Here is a 23,627-nt window from a genome sequence, read left to right as displayed (position 1 = left end):
CTCAGATAACATCCTTATCCTGATCTCCTGCCATTTGATGGTGTCATTTGAGCAATTGTCATCACTGGCTGCCACTGTCACTAAGTGAGCTTTACCTGAATAGGCCTCCCACGGTGCTTGGAGAGAGAGGTTTAAATTTAACGCCTTACTCAGCTGGAAGAATCTAACAGGCAGCACCTCTTCGCTCCTTCCAACCCTGAGCTGTATTGCTGTCCAAGAACTGTGAACTTTCAAGTGTTGTAAATGAGATGCAGTCCCCATGATTTGAATGAAACAAGAAATTTGCCACACCAGATGTATGCAGTCTAGCCTTTCTTGAAGAACTGAGAAGGAGAGCTGCTTAAACAAAACAGCCTTCCACGAGACCCAATAGGAAACTATGCTTATTTTGGATATTTCCTTAGAAGAGTCCTTCAAAATGCAGTTCATTGTGCAGGCTCCCTGAACTACTTACTGTTCATTAGAACTGACTCACAATGGCAGAGCTTCATGCCTTTCACTGTGATGGTCAAATTTTTTGCTTTTCTTCCCACCCTTATGTCTTCCTGTGCATCACAGCAAAACAGAATGGAAGCAGGTTTTATTCAGGATAGCAGAAACTGATTCATCCTCTCATTAAAACAAATGGGACAATATTCAGCTAAAGTCCATGCAGATACTATAATGTCATAAACTTCCGTAACCAAAGCGTGATCTGTATTTTTGCAGTTGTGTCACACCCCCAAATAAACAGTTGATTTGTTTGCATTCTGCCTTGATTTCTCCCCATGTCTCATATGGAGGTGCTGTGTTTGTATACTATGTCCCATCCCTCAGCCCATGCGGCTGCCCAAAGAAACTGTTCTCCTTTTTTTTTTTCCTTTCCTCCATCGCCACCCCCCTCGAGATCTCAGATGCAAGGCTGCAGAGACTGGGAGACAAATTCTGCTCAGTTTTAAATCTGGGAATCATTCCCCTGGCTTCACATTCATACTGGTGCAAAGAAGAAGAGAATGTAGCTTTCTGTACTGTTGTCAACAGGGGAGAAATAGAGTCCCTATAAGACTGTATCCATGGAAACCATCCTACTGCAATAGCAAGTAAAGCAGCAAATCAATCTCTTCAAATTTAAAATGAAACCCATTTAACAACATTACTGTGCATCTGCCATGTAAGAAATCATCTGTGCTGATAACTGTGTTGAAAAACCTTTCTCTAGCAAATAAGCTGGCAAGAATGTTTCTTCATCCTGATAGAATTCTGATTTGAGGTAGAATAGGCATTAATGACAAGGTCCCATGAAGACAGTACGATGTGACAGAGCCAAGTCCAGCAGCAACAGTGTTCAATGAAGGAGAAAATTGTTTAATTTAGCATTTAGCCCAAGTATCTGGGCACATGGTGACTAACACTTCAATGTATTAGCAGAGGCAATGACCTGTCACCTCTGTCTCCATGCTCCTTGGTTATGTGGTACCATATGTGACAAACAGTACATATGTACATTACAACACTTTCCTCTGAATGGGAGTGTGTGTGTATGTGCTTGCACGTGTGTGTGGGCTTGTGTGTGTGTGTGGCTGGTGGACTGTCAGATGAGATTTCAGTATCTGGTTCAGTGCAGGACGATCTGGGCAAATTACATTATAAAGGTGTATGTTTCAGAGCCAGGGGCATTTCCAAGGCAGCGCATGTGCTGGCTGTCTATGCGTTTTATTGTTTTTACATTTCATTATGTGAGACTTGGGAGAGGACCTCTTTGCTATACCATGGAGAAAACATAAGAATATATGGATTTATTACTCCAGGCTTTGAATGTGTTACCCTGCTCTTTCTCTGATGTGTGCATTTCAGAGGGATTCTGCCTTTATTTTTTCACCTATTGATGCATCTCTGTGGCCATTTTGAGAAGTAATACTGTAGTTTATCAAACATTTGCCTATATACATATGAGGCACATTCTGCATTGCCTTTTTTTCTAACTTAAGTCCTGCAGTCTCTTCCTTTCCTATGTCTGGCTGATAGAGAAATACCTGCCTGGCAGAAATGCAGCCTTATTTTAGACAAAGGGGATAAAATTGAACAAGGGGGCAATTAAAAAACATTACAGAAATTGCCTAGACTGCGACTAGCCCTGCTGTTGGTAAAGATCAGATACACAATCCTGTGTCACTTCACAGTGTCTGGGCTGTATTTTATCAGCTTCTGAATCTCAGTTCCTTGATAACAGCAATCACATATGCCATACTGTCTTCTTTCATCTACAGCTGCCCTATGTATTATGACAGCCCCTCTTTGATCGACAGTTATCTATTCTTTTCTGACCTGAGGGCAAGCTTATTCTAATGCACTCCTTTTAGTGCTATCGCTAAAACACAGCCAAAAGCATCAACTGGTGCATAATGTGGCCGCTCAGCATTCGAATGAAATGAGCACGTATTGGAGGGAGCATGTGTGTTTTTTGTTACTCCACCACGTTTACCAGTCAATGGAAGATGCAGTTCAAACCACCTTAAGTGGTAGAAATGGCTCAGTGGTCTGAAATGCTGCTGTCTGCAGAGAGGGCTTTGGTCTGCCTGTGTCAGTTGCTGTGACATGCAGCGTTGTCTGCCTGTTCTGCCCGATCCAGAGATTTTTACAGCCAGGAGAAGAGATACCAACACACTGTTTTAGGACAGGGGTCCCTTGTTGAGGCTAAAGAGTTTCCTGCTTGAAGACAACTAGGTGGTAATTTCCAACGCCTACATAACCCTTCTGTATCCCCATATAAGGGTGCTGTTTACTATCAGGGTTCAAATTCCTGTTGAGCTCAAATATGAGACATTTGCAAATATTTGTCGAAAACAGGGAAGAGAGAAACAGAAGAGGAGCTGGGACTGCCACTTCTTGCACTATTCATCACTGAAGTTCTGCATCTATGTTTAGCAGGGTGGAGAAACCCAGGAGGCCAGGTGTGGCTCAGGGAAGCACCGCACACTAGTTGCAGCAGAGAGGATGGGTTCACTTGTTCCTGTATGTATGGGGACATGTGGAGATGGGTGGCAATAGCTGGAGACTTCAATGGCTTTTTCCATCAGCTTTTCCTCAGCCTGTGATAAATGGTAAGAAAGTTGACTTTCTTCCCCACCATGAGAGTCCATGGGAAAAGCAGAGGCTGCACTGGAGCTGCTCATGCGACATTTGTTTTAAGGGACAAAGCAGGGAGCTGGTTCTGGCTCTGTCACTTCTCCCAGCTCCCGAGTCTGTCATTTTAAAGCAGTGAACCTTAGAGCATTCTTTGTGTATAAGCTCCTGGGGTTTACACAGTCATGTCTTGAAGTAGGAGTGTTTCCTGATGATGTCTGTCTCCATAGATTCAGAGCTGGTACCATGTTTGTATCTTGCCTCATACACCACCACCCCCATAGTTAAGGTAAAGCTCCTGAGCCATATTCCAAAAAAACCTAAGATTTCCAGCAAACCTTTAAGCCATCTGTTAATGTGGGCAGGCAAGAAGACATTGGGTAGGAAAACTCAGTCATATGGCAATGTTTATATGTGTCACCGTAGCCATTTCTTCTAATAATGTTAAATGCCATTTTAATTATTATGTAAATTCATTTTCTGTAAGAAATCTGTAACAAACAGCAAGCCTGTAGTAAAATGATTCCTCTAGATGAGACCTTTTCTCAAAGTCACTCAAATCCCATCTATATTTCAAAATGCCATTTGTTTTACTGTTAGAAAACCTCTATCAAAAATTGGCAGACCCCTTTTGGAAAAAAAGCCTAAGTTATCACTCTGGGACACAGGTAATAGGGCACGAACTGTGTCACATTTCTGACACCACAAGTATGAGTGCTGACAGGTGGTGACAGACAGCAGCTGCCATTTGATACAATGCATTAGAAAGTGCCCCGAGTGCCGTGATGTCTACTCGCCATACAGTGTCTTGTCCAGAGCAAGGACACAGTCAGTTGCCACATTTGACAGTCACAGCAGCTATGACTCCATTCTCCATTTCTACCAGTAAGCAAGTGAATTCTCAAAATTAGAATCTCTCTGTGAATTCCTAGCCTGCAAATGCAGGGATATTCTTAGCCTTATTCTGTGGATTAATATTCACAACAAACTGAAAATAGTGGGCCAATACATACACTGATCTGCTGTTCTAACGTAAAAAGCTGTGCTGAGCACTGGTATCTTGCATATACTATCTGTGACCACAAACTGCTGAACAGGTTATAAATGGATAATATATTAGTAAAGGGTATTGAAGACTGACAGTCTCTGGCTCTTAACTTCACAGACGCCCCTAAAAAACACCTCTCCCATGCACTGGAAGATGCATGTTAGTGGTGAAGGGCACTTTCATGAAGGTGTGGATAGCAAAGTGGGTGGCTGAACCTCCCAGGACTCGAAATTGTAAGGATGCTTTGTGCTCACACAGAGAAAAACACTGTTCTTTTTTTTTTTTGTGCTTCTTGGGAAGCTTTTAGAGATCACCAGGAAGCAGTCACAGTGCTGTGAGCAACAAGAGCCAGGGAAGTGCTGTGCTCTCTGGGCCCCTCTATTCAATAATGAGCTGTTCCTTATTTCTCTGTCCTGGCCCTTGCTACAGCCTTTTCTCCACCTTCCACCACCTCCAAAGGCTTCCTTCTTAGGACAGATTCCTATCAGCAGCTGGAGGACAGAGGATTTCTCAGCTTGAGTAGAGTTAGAGCACTATAGATAGTGTCTGCTCTGGCCTAAAGCCTCGTGTGATGGACGAATCCAAACGAGCACAGAGGCTGTATACTTGATCTGCCTGTTGTACCGCAGAGGTGTTCCTTAACCCATGTCAGAGACCAGTTGCTGGATGTCCCTCTGCTATGTAAGTGTGGTGCAAGGACTTTCAAAAGCCAGAGGTGCAGCACAGACCCTGTAATCCCTCTCCTGCACAGCCTGTCAAGTCGTGCTTGCTAACCATGAGGTTGTCTTAGCCCCAGCTTCCACACCACCCCAGTGCCGCTTGGCCTGAGACCAGCTGCACGTGCTGAGGAGAGCCTTCCAGCCCGAAACCCTGGTGGGAAGAGCATCCTTTTGGTACACTCAGCAGCAGCAGAGGACTGTTGTGGGCTTTCCCTTGTGCCCGAGGGTGCACCGTATGCACACATCTGCAGGACAGGGTACGTCTGACTGCCTGTGACAACACTGTCAGTGCTTGGCTTTCTCAAGTGACCCCTCTGTGCAGCAGCTCATGCATAAGGACTCCAGCAGAGAGCTGTCTGATGTCCAGTTGTCACCAAGGAGGGGAAGCAGGGCATAATTTTGAAGCTGTCTTTATGCAGCAAGAGCATGTCATGACGTGGTGGTGAGGATCAGGCTGAATGCTTTCTGCAGTCTGTGGCCTGGCAGCCACATCCCCAGTTTTGTTCCAAACACAGCAGATCCTGGAGAAGGAAAAGGAGAAAGTTTCCCTGCTTCAACTTGTGTAAAATCTGCTGCACTGAGGCGGAAGATTGGGCTTCAGCCTTTGCATGACATTCATAAGATTCAGTGAATGTGATACCTTCTGTACCTGGCCTCTGGTATGGAGAACTGTGTAACTGACATTCTGATCACTCTTACCAACCACATTAACGTGACATTTATTTTTTCACATTTATTGTGTATTATATGTTTGACATTCACATTTCACGTTTATTTTCAGACTTCCCATAAGCACTCACCTTCTCTACACAGGTGTGTTATTGCTGGTTCCTCCCCACCACTCCTGTGTCCGGGGCTGCTGCCTCTGGGTGAGGGGACAGAGCTGTCACCCCTGACAGGCCTCTGCAAGGGGACTCTGCATAATGCCAGGGCCCTGGGCTGCCCTGCTCGGCCTCCTTGGGCTGCAGTGACTCAGCTGGAGGGATGGCAGTGCCATACGGAGCTGAAGAAACAGTAGCAGGTATGTCTAAGCAGAGAGAGTTAAAGAGGGGTAAAAATGTTGGCCTGCTGAGCATTGTAGCGGGAGCAGAATCGCTTGCAAATGTGAAGTCTTGTAAATAGGAGAACGCTTGATTATTTAGCTGGGCATATTCAAAACTGATCTTGTCTCTAGCAACTTCATCTAGGATTTTTGCTCTGCTTTTCTGGTCCTTGGAGCAAATTTGCTCCCCATTTTGTTTCAAATGATATAGACTGCTGGCTTGGAAACTTGTTTCATAATTGTATTGGTTTGTGCAAGCAATACTGGAGTATTCTGGCTTTTGAGCAACACAATTGCATTCATTTTGCAACAGTAGCTTGTTTTTGTACTGAGACATCTTACAAATTATATTGTTCATTTCATTCCCAATATATTTGTCTTCCAGGTGCTTGTTTTCATAGCTGAGTTTTAGTGATGCCACTTGTGTTACACATCGCTCTAAGAGCTGCACTATGTTAGTGCTGCTGTCCCTTGGTGTGGGGCTGATATAGCTCTGGAAGCCTCTGAGAGTAAGAGGCTGCGGTGGTTTGTCACAGCAAACAGACAGAGAGTGATACATTGGTTTATTTCTGTCCTCCCTCTCAAGGGTATCCAGAGGTGAGGTCGCAGCGGTCTTATAGGAGTAACATGATTCTACTTCATGATTATCATTTAACAAAGGGCTTTCAGAGCTCTGTGAGCCACTCTGTCTGTTCAAGTTCTCTGCCAGCAGAATTCTATCTTCAGATGTCTCATATCCTTCTGAAACTGTCGCCTTCTCAGTTGAAGATGTCTGCAGATTGTCTCCATTTGCCTGTGATTGTGGTGCATAATTTGATGCACCAGTGGTTTCCGCAGTCCCAGGCACTGTAGATGAATGCTCATGGTGACTACCTTCCCTTCCTTGGAAATCCAGATTAGATGTATTAGTGCAAGAGTCTCTTTCAGCAACATTTACTGAAGAGGCCTGGGTTGCATCTTTACTTTTGTCCAAAGACACCCTTCGGTTAAATGTATCTTCCTTGCTTTGTTTCTCCTGCTGTGCTGTGCTCACGTTGTGCTCGGGACCGGGGCCGGGAGGGATTGGTGAATGATTACCCTTTTCTGGCTGTGACTGAGGGCTCTGAAGAGAGTCTGGGGAGGAAACAAGCCCTGAGTGTTTTCGCAGCCAGTTTATTATCCCCATGGTTAGTGAAAGCTCAGTATCACAGAGCTTTAGCAAACATTCTTTGCCTTTCCATGTGCTGTGGAAAAAACCCTGGCTGATGATGTCTACAGCTGGTTGGGAAGCCGTGTTTTCCTCAGCTCCAACATGAAAGCTGTAGATGGACAAAGGGATTTCAATGGCTTGTTCTGAAATGCTTTCAGATGTACACAAGTCATCATCTAGGACTGGGTTTATTTTGACTTCATTTGAGTCATAGAAGAGCTCATAAAGGGCATCTCCACTGTAGCTGTCTCTTGGAAATCTGCCTGGGACCCCAGGGGTCTGAGCTTCCTTCATTTCGTCGTCTTGTCCAGGAGAGAATGAATCATAGTAGCCTTCATCAGTCGTGGATATGGATTCCTGGTTGTCACTTTTTGGTGTTCCTGTTTCTGTGGAGCTCTCTTTGGAATTGTCACCATCTTTATCAGGTGACATCTGGGGGTCTGTCGCAGATGCAGCAGCTTGGCTTTCAGCCTGTCCCATGTCAGAACCAGGCATCGTCAGTAACTTCTTGTCAAACAGTGTGCTCTGATGTAGCCTCACTGATCTGTTAATGTTGTCCCAAAACTTCCCAAATTCAATGGCCTCATTCTGGCCCGGAGAGGCCAGCTGCTCCACACCCCCTTGGAAGGAGCCCATGATGGGGCTGTCTTTGTGCTTGCTTCGTCTCACCAGAACTTCTTTGCTGTTCTCCAGCTCCAGGTGAGCAGAGCTCTCATCAGCAAAGATTTCCCCACAGCCAGTGAGGGAGTCAAAGCTCTTCAGTGATGCAACATCTTCACACAGAGGGTTGCAGCAGTCATAGGAAGAGTCAGACTGCAGTTCACTGTCTGAGCAGTCTTGTGACAAGCAGTCGGCTGCAAATGGTTCTCCAGTTTTGAAAAGGTACTTTGCGAGACGCCCAGGCAACTCACTCTTGCAGCCTGGAGAGGACAGGTTCTTGTCCTTCTCAACCATGAATGCGAGGCTCTCCGGTTTATTTTTTTTAATATGAAATATATCTCTGAGCCCTTTCTTTGATCTCTTGAGGGATATCCTCTTCCTGGGGATGGTTTTTGCAACAGCTGGTACAAAAGGCATCTGTGGCACAAAGTTCCTGTAATCAATCATCTGACTGCTGCAGGCAGACTGGCTGGGGCTTACTACACACTCTTTCTTACTGCTGGAACTGGACATCCCTGAAAAGCTGATGCTATTGACGAGTCGCCCCTTCCCCTTTCCAGAAAAACCTTCCTCACAAGCCCTATTGCTGGGGCTGCACTGCTCTGTTTTATCTGCTTCACTAACACAGTCATGGGTTTTACTCTTCCTTACAAGTTTGTAGGAGGACCCAGATGATTTTTCCAGGCTGTTGTCACCAGCGCCATTCCTTGCTGCTCTGGTGGAAAATCTGTAGTTCTTGTGTGTGGCCAGGTATGCCAGCTGGACTTCAGCTGCACTTTGGTTTCCCTCCAGGGCTGCCTTTCTTTCTTTTCCTATATCATTTTTGTTTGTAGAAGCTGTGTGCTCTGGTAGCACTTTCTCGTGTTGCACACTGGATTTGATGAAAGTTTTTCCTCTCTTGAGCTCCATGCTGTTTCCTCACATCTGTTTCTGTAAAGGAATCAGCAGAACAAGAGTACTTTTAGGTTGATGGCTGGCACTGAGCAGTCAGCTAAAAGTCTCTGAAGAGACCAGCTGGAACAGGTGCTCAACTGTAACTGGGGAATAGAGGAGCAGATATTAAGCATTATAGCATTATATAATCGTTTTTGTTTGCCGTCTGAAATTCCCATCACTTGTATTGCATGAGAAACAGAGCAAGTGAAAGAGAAGTTGAGTTTGCAGAGGCAGGAAGATCCCACAGGGAGAAGACAGAACGTTGTGTGTTGGGAGGTGAGGCCCCAAGAACATTTTATTCATTAGAAAGAAGGGGTATTTGGATTTAGGATTAGGACTGTGGGCATTGGCAAGGTGAATCTGCATTGTGCATTGCTTAGCTTTTTCTAAACTTACTGTGTTACTTGTATCCATATGAAGTTTGGTCTCTGCCTATATGGTGCAATATTGAACCTGTTTCATGTTTTCATACATCTAATTATTAATTATGCTAGCTGTGACCTTTCCATTTTGCAGCAGTTATTTCATAGAGACAACTGATTCTTTCCTGCCTTAAGTCAATTTGAATTGTGAGTAAGACAATAACAACAAATACTTCCTGAAAGATTTTAGAGAAACCATTTTTTACTGGATGGGAAGCAGAACAAAAATTCTAAGTCCTGTTCTTGAAAGAGTCTGCTTGGAACTTTCCTTAATGAAACCTCAATCAAAGATTTATCTTGTTTTAAATTGTTTAGACATAACTAAAACTGCCTAGAGCCTTGAACTCTGAAATGCGCACAAACAAAACAGTGCTATACCTATCACTCCTGGACAAACCACGTGTATCAGCTCTGATGAAATGAAAATTGCTCATACTCACGACAGAAAAATCTCATATAAGATCCTTGGACCCAGTATGAAGTAAGCAAGGGAATTTTTAAATTCAGCACCAAGACAAGCTTTTGCATACTCCTAAAGTAAAAGTTAAAGCTGTCTTTAGGCTTCCTTGATCTTTAGCAGCTGTCTGTAGCCTCCAGAGGCTTACCAGTTGCCAGGGTTTGCTGGGAACAGTGATACTGTGACCAACACCTCACAAGATACAGGTCTGTGTATCTGCCAGCTCTGTTCCCCCCAGCACTTCTCCAACAGGCCGATGAGTGACAGCCGACTTCTCATCCAAACTGCAAACTGGCAGGCAATCAGCGACATTTACAACTAAATGTAGGTCAGTGACAACAGGTAGGAAATACAAGGGTAGGGTGGGAATATTCTACATCAAGAGCATGAATGCTATGGAAAATGTGGTGGGTGGTGTAATGGGGGGTCTGTCAGTATGATTGGGATGTTGGCATATTTACTTGCATTTGGGGCTGCATGTGAGGATTGCAGAGCATTCTTAATGAAAGCCAGTAAACATTTTACTACGCTGTCAGTTAGCTGGAGTTCACTGGTGCTGCAGAAAACCTGGTTTGCATATTTAGAAATAGGTCACTGGGACACGATTACACTCCTTGTCTGAAAAGCAAGGTGCAATTGAGAAGAAATTCAGTGCACAGAACTCCAACAGAGTTGTGAAAATAACCAGAAACAGCCGACACAAGGCCAATTAATAATAACCCAGAAATAAAATGTCCGACATTTCAGTTCCTTGCAACGGTAGAAGCAGGTACTGTGTTCCTGTGGGAAGTCCTGCTGCTGAGAAGTTCCTTAGAGGCCTGTGACTTGTCAAATGCCAGCATTATAGCAATGTTATACTCAGAAGGGCTCTTTAAGTGTCCTACAGCTGTTTCTACCCATTCTGAGTATTAAGCAAGGGTAATTTTTGTAGGAAATTGCATATTTGGGAATAAATACTTCGTTGCTGTCTTAAAAGGCTTTTTAGAGGTGGTTTTGTTTTATTGTTAAGTATGACAGTTGTTAAAGCAAAGAATTCAGTATGTTGGTCAATAATCTTTTGAGAAAAGAAAACTTTGGTCTGGATTATATCTCCTTGATAAGAGAAACAATGGACTACTGGTTTGGTAGCTGGGTGTGGAAACTTCAAGTCTTGTTTTTCTTTCCTTTTTTATAGATTAGGTGGGCAGTTGTAACATGAAATCCCAAATGTCCTGAATAACGTCTGTACTGAGAATACATATAGTATGCCTGCGCTGCCAGGGATTCTGACAGAGCCATCCTTCACTATCACGTGGCATCAGTTTTTAGTCAGAAAGTCATAAGGCAGAAAGGCAAACATTTTTGAGAGGTTTTGGGGTTTAATTTACAGTTTCCTCTGATGAGAAAAGTATATATATTGTTAAATGATCTTCTATGCATTTAATCATCATCTTTGCACTATGATTGTTTAATGTCTCTATTTAATTCCATGTATTCTTTTTCTCATTTCCCCCGGGATTCATGCCAGATTAGTATTTAGTTCATTGTGTCATCGTGCTTACCCTATTTGAACACTGGTACAACTTTGGGAATCTTCCCCATTAAAATGTTAAAAATGAGCTCCAAGAAAGGAGTGCAAACTACCAGAACCTGCAGATTTTTTAAGTATTCACCCCAGGTGTTGTTTTGCAACTTCCCCTACTATGAGTTTCTCTGCAGTCTCATGACATAAATTATTGATTTGCTTCTTTTCAAATATAGAACAAAAATATTTATGCATTGCCACTCTATTCCTATGTTTATTAATGCTTTTAGCACTTTTAACTGTAATGGGCTATACCACAACACATATTTTTTTTCTGTCTATAGGGATGCAAATTGTAACCCCAGAAGTTGTACCAGTGAAGTTAGAATCAGCGCAAAGAAAAGTTACCCTCCAGTGGTTATATAAAGCTAATCAAAATTCTGTGAAAAATGATTCTGGGCATTTAAAGGTGGTACATCTCTGGGACTTCTTGACATGTGCACTCAGCCACACTATTGCCTATGTTCCTTTTTAATTATTCTCCTCTTGGACGTAACTTGCATTATCTCTCTTCTTCCACAGGGATCAAGAGTATATGAGGGACTGATTTCCACCTTTGCAATAGAAATTTATTTTGCAATTAAAAATCCCTACAAAGAACAGAAACCTGTGGAAACCAGCGGTCAGTTTACGAAGGCTGGTTTGTTCAGTTTTCAATACACTCTGGATGTTTTCTTCATTAGTGGTTCTTGGTCTCTTTTCCATGGAATTACGTGCATGTAATTACTTATGGAACACGTATTTAGATAGAAGGCATCCTTGAATCTTCTATTGGGCTGCAGATTAATTGTCATTTGCAATGGTGTTAGGTACAGCAGTGCTGAGGCTTCCAATCTACCATAACCTGTACTTCTGTCTGTCTTGGTCATATTAGCTGCTCACCTTTGGGATTTTACAAGTTTCTAAGCATGCAATTAGATCTGAATGTTGGGCTTATATGGAAAAAAGGATTTTCTTTAAATTTGGATAACTTTGCTCACAAAATGCAGATACTTTGTGCTCAAATGTATACCATCTGTGCAGGGTGTCTGACAGCCTTCTCATAAACACAGAAGGGTTTTACTGTGTCTGTGATGCACCTAACAGTGAATTGAAGTTTTAGAATGAGGAGGTAAACATGTGTGTGGGCTGAGGAGACTTGTTTTTAGGGCAGTCAAAGAAATTGCAAATAGTCCTGGTTATAAGGACTAGACTGAATTAGATAAGTGTTCTGGTTAATATGACCCATCTTCAGATGGCCTAAATTCAACCGCAGTGCAGGTCAACAGACGAGCAGACTAGAGAGGAGTGTGGTATGCCTGGTCTGGAGATTCATTAGGAAGCAGGAGGAAGATGAGTGGGGGCAGGATTCAAACTGTCTGAATATTACCTCCGGCATGGAGAGTGGAGGAGAGATGGGCCACATTTGCCTCTGTCCGTGGACCCCTAAGCCTTCAGCCAGGCTGAGACATGGGAATTTTCTGAAATCCCCCCTCTCTGGAGGAATGGTGGAAGACTGTTTTTGACTTTTGGGCTGGTGTCCAAGTTATTATCTTAGACATTAACAGCTTATCTGTCAATGGAAAGGTTAGGTTAAGTTGTCTTCTAAGAAATGGTAAACCAGATTGTGCTTTAATGTGTCAGTACCTAAAATACCAGTCCTCTTGGATGTAATTCGAGGAAGATCAGCCTAATGGGAAACTAGGAATATTTGCTTCATTGAGTGCACAGATAGAAATAATAGGATTATGAAAAGGAAATTTAGATGAACTTTCTGGCTTCAGTAAGTTTGGCTCAAAATTACTTTTGCTTTAAGCAGGGAAAGGTATAATTAAGGTTCATTTATTCTAAAATCTTATCAGCTGCCTGCCTTGGACACTCTCACTTGCTTGTTTGATGTGTAATTTATATATAATTGTCTCTCTTGGAGACTAGAAGTTAGCAAAATTCAGAATACAGATGATGTTTTTCAGAGTAGATAGGAGTGCCCTTTCCACTTTTTTACGTGTAGTTGATTCATAAAAACTGGCAAGTTGTGGAGGTAATGCCTCACTGCCTTGCTGAGCAGAATTCTGCTTTCCACTTGGGGTCTAATTTCACCTCCCTCCAAGCATTTTCCTTTTATTAAATAGATTTGATAAACCCTGCATACTCCTCTAGCTTGTTGTTGTTGTTGTTGCTGTTTAATTTTAAAAGATGGGGAAAACTGTATTTGCACTGCTTTTGTGTTTTATGATAAAAGTTTGGAATGACTCCAAAATCCTTTTTCACAAGTGGCTTCATATCAATGAGACTGAAGATCCTGAGTATCAGTTACCTCTGAAAAGGTTACTCCTGCTTTCCAAATGAAAATGGTAGCATAATTAAATTTCCTGGCAACATTTATCTGGTTTAGGCATTTGGATATGTATTATGCTTGAAATGGGAGCACTTAAAAATGAAATTTATTTTAGAATATTTCTTGACATATTGTGCAAAGGGAGAGGGAAAAGAGCTGAGCGCTCTGGCAGGCTCTCACTTCCTATGGCTAGTTAATCTCAAGAGGATTTTTGCTGGGCACCAGTTGGAAGTCCTAAAATGCATAAACAAATAAGCCTGGGGAGCTGAAAACCACAGCCACCTTTACAGTTGGTTCGTGGATGATACTCATTTTTAATGCTTAGGATCCAATCAATTAGCAATGCATGAAGAAGAGCTTGTGTTCCCAGTAAAGCGGGGCTTATTTTTGGAATAAGATCATTTATTTACTGTTTAAAAACCTTAGCTCTAGCTCAGAAGATGAATGTTAATAATGGAAATACTTACTAAAAATAATAAGCATACATTCCATTCTGTTAATTGCATTTTTAATTATAAATCAATACAATGCTTGCTGGTGGGTGGTGATATCCTGTCTGCAGTCATTGTACACTGTTTCTAGTGAGCAAATAAGCATAACAGTTCCTATGGTGAAAACCAAAGAGGATTTTAAAGCAGTGTTCATCTTCTCACTTGAACTGATTACTCTTGGTAGTATCTCATCTCCATCAGATAACAGAGAAGAACAGGGTGGAACCGGGGTGGAAGGGATGGAGGATGTAATCAGGAGAGGCTTGATTCACAATGCAGAAGAATGTTTATTTTGAAAGAAACCTGTGTGACACACAAACCTGAACTGAGATCATGCTTCTTGTTAGGAGTACTCCTTTCATCATTGTTTCTGGCTGTATCTTATCATTCTTCTTAATCATTTGTCTCTCTAGAGTAACCCAGGATGCCTAATTATTTGCATATACATTTAGGTCAGGCGGTGGCTTTCTCACAAGAACCAGGAAAAAGCACATTGGCTTTTTTTTTTTTTTCTTAAATCTTAATTCCACTGAGCACACAAAGTAAAATCTTATATTCCCCAGCAGAATACCAGAAGGATGTGTAGTTAAACGCTTAATCTTATTAGCTATGTACTGTAGGGAAGTCTGAACCTTCTTTTAAGCCCTGCCAACTGTTCTGTAAAGCCCAGGCTTTTGCATAGTAAAATTAACCACATTTCTACTCCCAACATAGTATCCTGCTGTGTGCTGACAGGAGGGATCCCTGGGGGAACAACAGCACCCACTGGCTCCCCAGCCCAGTGTGAGGCATGCAGAAGGAGGGTGAGACCATGACAAAAAGAGGCTCCTTCTCTGACAAAACCTCAGCACCTCTCTTTCAGTTTTCTTCTGCACCTGAGGCTGAAAGAAATGTAACTGCTCAAAACATTCTTAAACACACCATATAAAAGGCACCATAAACTCCTGCACAGGGAGCTATTGAATCATCAGCCTATTGCTAGGAGAAGGCAGCTGAGCAGAAATTTCTGCTGTGTACCTGAAAGAGAAACAGAGCATCTTTACTTGCCCTGGCCAGCAGCCTGTTGTACCAGACAGCAAAGTGTTAACCCTGTCAGCTTTGGCCATTTTCAGCAATTTATTGCTTGAAAAGGAGGTGTGCATTTATATAAACACAGGCATACACTTGTCAGATGTATGGAAAAATAATTAAAAAGTGATGCTTCAAAATCAAGCAGTCATCCCCAAATAATAGTCCCTTGGAGTCTGTCAGAGCAAAGGAAGTGCCATTGCACCAGAGCAAACAACAAGGCAGATCACAAAAATCCTACTCACCATGTTTTATCACTGAGCAGAAATCCTCTCCCTCCTAGCTTTGCTACTGAAGCTGGTCTTTATCCAAAGGCTCCGGTGATGCTTTTCAGATTCAGAGGGGCTGGATCACTGCTGCTCTCCAGTGTTACTCTCCACCCCCCCGTCTTTTTCCTCCTCCTTCTTCCTTCATCCCCACCCCCTCATTCCTCCTGCTTGCAGCTTTTTCATACCTTACATAGATGCTAGGCTTCCACATGTAGCTTGATTTAGGAAAGATGCTTATTTCAGCCATCTGCTTGGTGTCACAGAAATGCCTCCTTTGTTAAGGAATAAAAACCCAGAAGATAAGCCCAGGAGTTCTGAGACAGCGTTTTGGTTCCTCTCTATATGACAGCTTATTAAATGGGGAGGAATACATCCAAATTAATTTCATTTCTCACAAAGATTTTTCTTTCTGATAGAATTCAGGAAAAGCAGTCATAACGTGTTTCTAGGTGAGTGAGATGCAGATTATTGGACTGTGCCGCACTTTGAAGAAGTGGTTAGTAAGGCTTTTGTTAATGCTGAAGTCAAAGGGGATTTTATGTGGGAGCAAAGTGGCATAAGGGGAGAGAATAAGTATCTCAGCTGCCCAAAGCTAAAATGCCTGGTGTTAGCCTCATAGTGCCTTTGCTGACCATCATTTATCAAGTTCTCCTTACAGTCTAACTTCTGCTTGAGTGTGCAGTGATGTGATGACAATAAATTCATCTCCGTAACAAAGAATGATGTCATCACAAACACCACAGCTTTAATTTCACAAAAGTGTAATGCTGTCATCCTTGCCCCAGCTCTCTCTCCATGAAGGGCTTCCAACCTGATCACATCTTGATTGTCCCTCCCAATTAACTCTCTTCAAATCCCTTGCCTTCTCCTTCCTGTTTGTTAAAACATGTCTTCTGGGGGTGTGATAGACAGCCTCTTAAAAGCAAAAGTATATGTTGCGAAGCAGTGGCTTAATCCACTGCAGTAGCTCTCCTTTGAGCTGGAGTTTCAGAGCTGTGCTCTAGGATCCTGCAGTAGTTTGTGTACAGACTGGTGTACCCATGGGCAGCATACCCACCCAATAGAGGGGCTGGCATCACTGTTGGTAATGACTGGGCAGCTCTCAGGTGACTGAGTGAAACAGAGCAAGTTCAGACAAGCCTAATCTGGGCAGGTATTTAGCAAATCCTCCATCTCCCTAAGAACCAAAGGTGAGTATTCCCTTAGAAACTGGAGAGGGTGCATCATTCATAGCTGACCTCTTCTGTCCCCCATATGACAGCAGAAAGGGGACAAAAGCATTACTTAACCTGTTACCTGTTCTCCTGGTTTTGGCTGGGATAGAGTCAGTTTTCTTCTTAGTAGCTGATACGATGCTGTGTTTTGGATTTTAGGACAAGAATAATGCTGACAACACTCATCTTCTGTTTCTACAGTGTGCTTTAGCTGAATTTTGGAGACAGGGAAAGGAAGGAGCTTAAAATTTTGTGCTGTTTAAGCCTCCGAAGCTAAAAAGTCAGCCAGTGAACATTAAAGAAGGCAGATCAGAGTGCTCCTGCTCTGAATGCCCATCAGGAAGCCTCAAGTGATGGTAGAGGCTGGAAAGTTACATCTTGGAAAATGCCCCAGGGTCAGTCCAACTTGCAGAAAGTAGAAAGTCCTTGAGTGAGTTCACCGGAAGACTGGAGGGAGAAGGGAAAAAGTAGTGGGTGAATCCTAGTAGCTCTGGCAAGAAAATTAAGAGCAATCATTGTCCAAGCAAACCTAAAACCATAGTTTTAGAATTTTGACCTGAAAATTATGCATGCACATTATTTCTGAGCTGAGTTTCTGAACTCTGAAATGTAGTCACTCAAGTTAAAGGTGCATCAGAAAAGGTATACCTAAATATGCCACATGGAGAGGGAGATAGACAACAGCGAGCACTTACAATTGCAGGTGAGGTCTAATTTATATTCAGTTCAAGCTCAGTAAGACAAGCCTTAAGTATCTAGAGAAGAGAGTCTGGCCAGGGAGAAACTCTTAGCCCCAGTTGCATTTCAGGTACATCCTGGACCTGCTGGCTGTAGGACAGTGTATCACTGCTCCTCAGAGACTGGGATAGCTCTTGTATAGATGTCCCTGCTTCTCACAAATAGTACCTGCTGCCACTTTGCTGGGCCTCTTAGAGGAGATCACTCTAGACATGGATCAGACACCCAAATCTGTTCATGGTGACTCAGGTAAAGCAGCTCCTGTGATGAAAGAACTCCATATCTTAGGATGTTTGTATATTTTACGATGTCCCCCTGGACAACATTTCCATCTTCTGGAACTGTTTATTTGCCTTCTGCAATGGAAATGGCTTAATCCATCGCTGTTGCAATATGTAGCGATATCTGTCCATGGCCTTAGCCGTCCATGGCCTTAGCAGTCCATAGCCTTAGCATTAAAAAGCCTAAATCACAATCTCATTGCATGTGTCAGTAAATATGCAGTGCATTGACTGGCAGTTGAGCCATGGTAGCCTTTTTATATTGCAGTGGAGCTTTTTTTCTTCCTAAATAGTTCTCAACTTATAGTTCCATGACTATGCCTTTCTGCTGTCACTTCATTTCAGGCTCTTTCACTGTGGTTATTGACCACCTTGGTTCAAAAGGTTATTTCTTGGAGAATCTAATCCTCTCTGATTAATTCAGTCTGTTCAGAATTGTTTTGAACATGTCGGGAATAAAAGAGACGGGAAATCAGAAAACTGCAAATGCGGGGCATGTGGAACAGCTGCCATCTGTTCAGCAGAAGCACGCAGCCTTTGGCACAAGAAGTAAGAAAAGGGCCCTTGAGAGAAGGGGGACCAAGAAGCATACAGTCCCTGGCATGGCAGGAGGGCAGCAGAGATCCCTGGTATCCAATGAGGAGGACTGGGGAAAGGAGGAGGAAAATCCACATGAGGGCAGGTATGGAAAGACAACGAGGGAGTCTTTAGCTGAAGCAAGCTCAGGCTGCCGGAGCTTGGAGACCCGCATCTCCTCTGTGTGGGCAGCAAATGGTTGCATCAAGTGACTGAGGACAACTATTAGCATGAGAAACTCACAAAAAGCAAATTATACTATTTTAGAATCTTCTCTCATGAAAGAATGTAACTGATTCTTTAAACCTGCAGAGACTCAGAAAAAGTTGTTTGCTGGACAGCTGTACTTGTTTCCAGTGAATTACTTCAGAATGAATTTGACCCAGGCTTTTTCCTGCCAGTGAGCCAGTGAAAAATCTAGTTGAATTTTCTGCTAACATCAGCTTAAATTTAATTATTCATGTACTCCTATCAGTATTTATTAGTTTAGCATGTTGTAGAGAATTGGTAATGGGCTATGTAGGTTTTTCTCTCCAGTTCATTGGCAGAAGACTCTCATAGGTTGAAGCAAACAATCTTTGCAACTTATCTGACTGTTTTCCATGGCTTACATTACTTGCTACTCTCTTCTCAGTTATTTGGTGAACCAGTGTCTGCTGCAAAATTTAGGATTGTTATTAGTAACATCAATACTTAACAAGAAAATAGAAGCATTTTTATTCACAGCTTTCTGCAAGTGTATTCCACCTCACCATCTCCTGTCTGTCTTTCCTGTGAGGCAGTGTTGTTGCTATAATTGCTGCCAAGAGGATGAGATGGAGCAGGTAGGGTTGTGAGAGCCTCTTTCAGTATCAGTACTAAAGAGCTCGGCCTTCGTGCCAGCCTGACAGCCCTTGGAGCGCCAGCAAGGACACCAGTGAAGATGCAAAGGAGTGCTGAGTGCCTCCAGGTGGGACTGCTCACGTTCTCAGTGTTGCCGTTCTGGGCACTGTGGATGACTGACTGCAAACTGCTTATTGCCTTAAAGGAGAATGAAAGGGGATTTTGAGGGGGGGGGGGGGGGGGAAAGGAGGAGGACACTTCACCAGCTGCTCATGTTAAAATAGTGGCTGCCATTAAACTTTTTGCTTTAAACAAAAAGCTCTCAGGAAATAAATGCTTACTTATACAGTCAGTATAAGAAAAATTAATTGCATTAAATGCGGTAGAGAACTGCTCCAGAAGAGTTGTTTCACCAAACCATGAAGAATGCCAAGGCTCTAGAGAACAGAAACAACACCTAGGAGGGGCATAACACCTCGAGGACCTGACTACAGAAATGTTTAAATACAAATATCCAATGCACATATTCAAAAGTTTCTCCATTCCAGATATGCCTTTGTATCATAGATATCTGTCTAGATGAGGCAAAAATAGCTCTGTTTTATTGATCTGCTACTGACATTAATAGACACTTGCTGTCTCAAATGCAAAATAATCATTCAGCATAGAGCATGGGGGATGGCAAAATGCACTGTTCCACAGGCATCCCAGTAAAACGTATAAGCAAAATTTTCTGTTGGGGAAGATGCTGGTGTGATGACTTGAGGGAAGATTATAGGAAATTTTTAATGACTGTTTTGTGGGACTTGGTTTCCCTGCTTGATTTTGTATTGCTCTTTGCCAGGGCACATGTAATTAAGTGCTCTGAAGGCTTTGTTAAATACTCAATCAGGAAACCAAAAACAAAGATACGGATGAAGTAGACATAGATACACAGCTTCAAATGACAAACAGGCTGTCAGTAAGGGAGAAACTGTTTCAGTGGCTCTAATGGAATCGTCTTTCAAAGGCTGAAGCTGGGATCAAAGGAGGGCGAGAACCAAAAAGGCCGCGATAAGAAAGAAATGAGCCATTACATAAAGTTTCTGAGGCTAAGCGCAGAAGCACAGCAGGCTGAGATCTGCGTGCACAGATGGGGATACTGAACAGTGAGTGACACAGGCTGCTGCTCCCATTTCTGCATTTCATTGTCTGTAGGCTTTTATTTTGTATCTGTGAAAAAAATAAATCGTGTTGCACAGAGACTCTGGCTTGGTCACACTGCAGATACTGCTCTTTTCACAGATCTTGCAAATGAGTCCTCACGGGTAGTATGGGGGCCATAAGGCAAATCACAATGTCTGTCCTGAAAGAAGAAACCTCTGGGCTGAATGTATAGTTGGTGGGACCTCAAGGAAAACGAGCACTACAGATGCTAATTGCTACAAGGAGACCTCTGCTTTACATGCAGTCCCACGTGTCTGCCAATCAGTGTTTAACAACAAGCAAACAAAAGAAAATTTGAAAGATAGATGGAAAATGAAGCCTTTGAAATCACCAGCAGTACAGCTGGTAATAATGCAGTTACAAAAGCTTATGGTTGATTACTCGATCAAACATACATTTTGGAAAGAGATCTGTGTGTTGGATTTGTACTGGTGGTGGTAATTAATATGTCAGAGAGAAATTTTATTTTGAAGTGGCAAGAGGTATATCTTAGAATAAAATACTGGCTTTGAACTGCTGTTTGCTAGCAGACCTAGAAGTGATGTTTGATGATATGCATCTGTTTTGTTTTCTCGCCTGCTGTGGGTTCAGGAATGGCCAACACTAGAAGCTGGCTGCCTGCCGCTGCCTCAGCTGCCTTTGCAGTTGGAAGGTGAAACTTCTGAGCATGGTCCTTGAAGTCTTTAAATGACATTTGTGGTAGGAGTATGGCATTCCAAGTAAAGCTTTTGTGGTAGTGAAATATGACTATTAATATATTTTTGCAGTGGCAGTAAATAAAACAGTAACACTGAAAGAACCCAGCTTCTGACAGAATGCTTCAATAATGTATCATGAGTATTGACAATGCCAAGGTCATCATTTGGTTTAGAGCCACACTAATTACCAGAAGGTTTTAAAATACAGTATGTTATGGGTCTTCTATCTGTCAGGCCATTTAGAGAGGGGTGATTTGTCAAGAACTATTCTTTGGGCTTTATGCTTTCATGGCATTGGCACTTCCATAGCTCTGGAACAGAACGATCTCTCCCAGCTGTTTGATTTTTCCCAGAGGAGTTATTAAAGTTTCTAAACCAGCTGATACACCTAGGCAGTACTCGAGCGTATTAAACTGTTACATATTTCTCTTACAAATGTGCAGTAGCCATTTTCCAACCAGTAGCAGAGTGTCAGTGCAAGCCAGGATGGTGTGGTGACTGGAAGACAGGAGCAACATGCTCATGGACAGGAGACTGGGAGACAAGTGCAAGCTGGGGCTATGCTGGCTGACACTGCGTTATGGTAGGGTGGGTGCTATGTTCTTTGTTCCTGTGTGTTGGCAGGTGTGCCAAGCCTGTGAAACAGGACACGTTCATTTGGGAAAAGCAATTCAGAAATCATTCTTGAGCTTTAAATACAGGGATGGCATTTTCTTGCCCTGCAGAACTGCTACTACAATGTATACTTCTAAAGAGGACTAGATTTTTTTATTTTTTATTTTTTTGACAAGTCTGTTCCTGGATTCCTGGTTTGAGACATCTTATAGGGAGTTCAACTCTTCCTAAAAATCAGACACCTTAAGGTGTTTCAAAGCTCTGTACTTACTGGGATTTAGTGTAGGGGGGAAAAAAAAAAGTGGAAGATTGATGGAAGATTAATGAATGCACAGAGCCTAGGTGTAAAGGTGTATGAAAATGTATGGAGCGGAGACTGCTGCTGACCACATTGTGACAGCTACACAGCCTGCACTGTCAGCTCCATAGGAAATCATGTGGGGCCTGACAGGATTTCAAAGAGCCTGGTGCATTCAGACCTAACTGAGAGTGGTAAGCCACAAGGGACAGAAGGCAGCCACAAAATGAGTTAACTTCTTCCTCAGCCCACTGACTGGGTTACCCAGCCAAGAGTGGAGTCTGGGTTGACAGGTAGGTATGTGTGTTGTCACAGAAATGGTATATGAATGGCAGAGGGACGGGGACCTTGATTTCATCATTTGTTCCTTCAGCCTGAAGTGCTGAGTACAAGAAACATTGCTGCATCTCCTCACACCCTGCAGGGCAGTCGCAGGAGCCATTGCTGCTGGCTGGAGCCTGAGTCAGGCAGTCTTCTCTGCCTTGGGCTCGATCCTATTACAGGCATTTTCCCTAATGCCAACCTGGATCAAACCCAGGTTAGCCTGCCCCAGCTTGGGAAGTATTGCTCCAGTAATTAGAAATTACCTAAAATAACAAGGTGCTGTGATCCCTAGCTAGAAACATCAGTCAGCAAGGAGGCAAGCTGCAGCTGCCGCAGGCCTCGGCCTGCCGCGGCAGGGGACGCAGGCCAGAATCACCTCTTTCGTCCAAGCAGCTCCCAGGTGAGTGCACCCACTGCAGCTCTTCCTTTCCCCGTCCCATCGAGGTCTTCATCATGACCTACATGTGAATTTGAAGTTGTGATTTTTTGGCCTATTCTACCCAATGTGTGCTGCTGTCTCCACCTGATATGTCTGACTTGTTTCTGGTCGTTAAGGTGCTAGCCTGTCACCTCCCTTCAGCATGCAAGGGGCTGGGCTGAGCAGAGCAGCAACGTGTGTTTTATTTCAGAGTTCTCATCTTTGACTCTTTTTTCAGCCTCACAGGTTGGGCAGAAGCCTTCTGTGGAGGTGATCGGCCAGTCAGACTAGGGCAATCATCAGCACTTTCTGGAAGGAGAGGGAGAGCGAATCCACTGCTGAAGCAGATAGGCTTAATGACACTGCATTTTAGCACCCCAGCACTAGGTTATCTTTGTGCTCTGCCCCCCCTCCAGCACTGGGGTAAGAGGCTCAGTGACAGCCTGGCTGTGCAGTGACACGGCTGAACACAGGGGACAGGGCAAGGGAAGCATGGTTGCTGCACATATGTCTGCGGCCTCCACAGCGTGTGCATGAGCTGCCAGCGTTGCTACTATGGCAGGAGGGCTGCAAGAGGGCACCGAGCAGCACCGGGGTCTCCAGTGTCTTCTTGCTGCTTCAGGGGCAGTGTGTGCATAGTGACCCTGTACAATAAGAGAGGAGAGGAAAAGGGGAGTCAAAGCAAGCCAGGAAGAATAGTCCTGGTTTAATAAGCATTTGAAATATTCCTACACAGAAAAAATATTTAGGGAAATTTGTGGATTATTGCTGCTATTAATTCTTTATTGTGGGGTTGTTTTTTTCTTTTTCCTTTTGCTGTTTGAATTTGGCATAATTCGTATTCATAAATTAATTATTGCATTTTATTTGGTTGGTTAGAGAACAGTCCAAACTATACTCTTAAGCTTTGTGTGTTCTTGTTTAATATATTTAATATAATTGTGTCTGAATTTCCGTTGTACTACAGAAGAAGTAAGTATCCAAAATCATCTTTAATGGAATGAAGCAACTGGTTTCACCCTCTTACAGAGTTTTTAACAGGAAAATTTATATCAGTATTGTAATTTCTTTTTAGCTTGAATTTGCAGATCTGTCAGATTCTTGCAGTTTTATACCTGCCTACTTGTCCCTGCCTTTGAATAACTTTGAATAA

The 23,627-nt window shown here is 43.0% G+C and overlaps 1 protein-coding gene across 6 annotated transcripts in view; it reads right to left on the bottom strand.

The window, feature by feature from the left end:
- Nucleotides 1-17,569, bottom strand: part of AMER3 (APC membrane recruitment protein 3) — a 38,769-nt gene extending 21,200 nt beyond the window's left edge. For 5 of the 6 annotated variants that reach the window (XR_013955099.1, XR_013955100.1, XM_080604845.1 and 2 more), the window contains exons 1-2: nt 15,261-17,569; nt 5,670-8,690 (exon numbers count right to left, since the gene is read on the bottom strand). Coding sequence is in view for 3 of the 6 variants with exons in the window: in XM_080604845.1 (XP_080460971.1) it covers nt 5,688-8,669 (2,982 nt within the window). In the remaining 3 variants the exon portion in view is untranslated. Of the gene's footprint in view, nt 1-4,924; nt 5,391-5,669; nt 8,691-15,260 lie in introns of all 6 variants that reach the window. The other variant, XR_013955101.1, reaches the window with a different exon arrangement.
- Between the last annotated feature and the right edge of the window lie 6,058 nt (nt 17,570-23,627).

This window comes from Anser brachyrhynchus, assembly GCF_964034855.1.
Source record: "Anser brachyrhynchus genome assembly, chromosome: 9".
In the NCBI taxonomy this organism is placed as follows: domain Eukaryota; kingdom Metazoa; phylum Chordata; class Aves; order Anseriformes; family Anatidae; genus Anser; species Anser brachyrhynchus.
The sequence above is the reverse complement of the archived record's forward strand: the minus strand, read 5'-3'. Positions and strand labels throughout refer to the sequence as shown.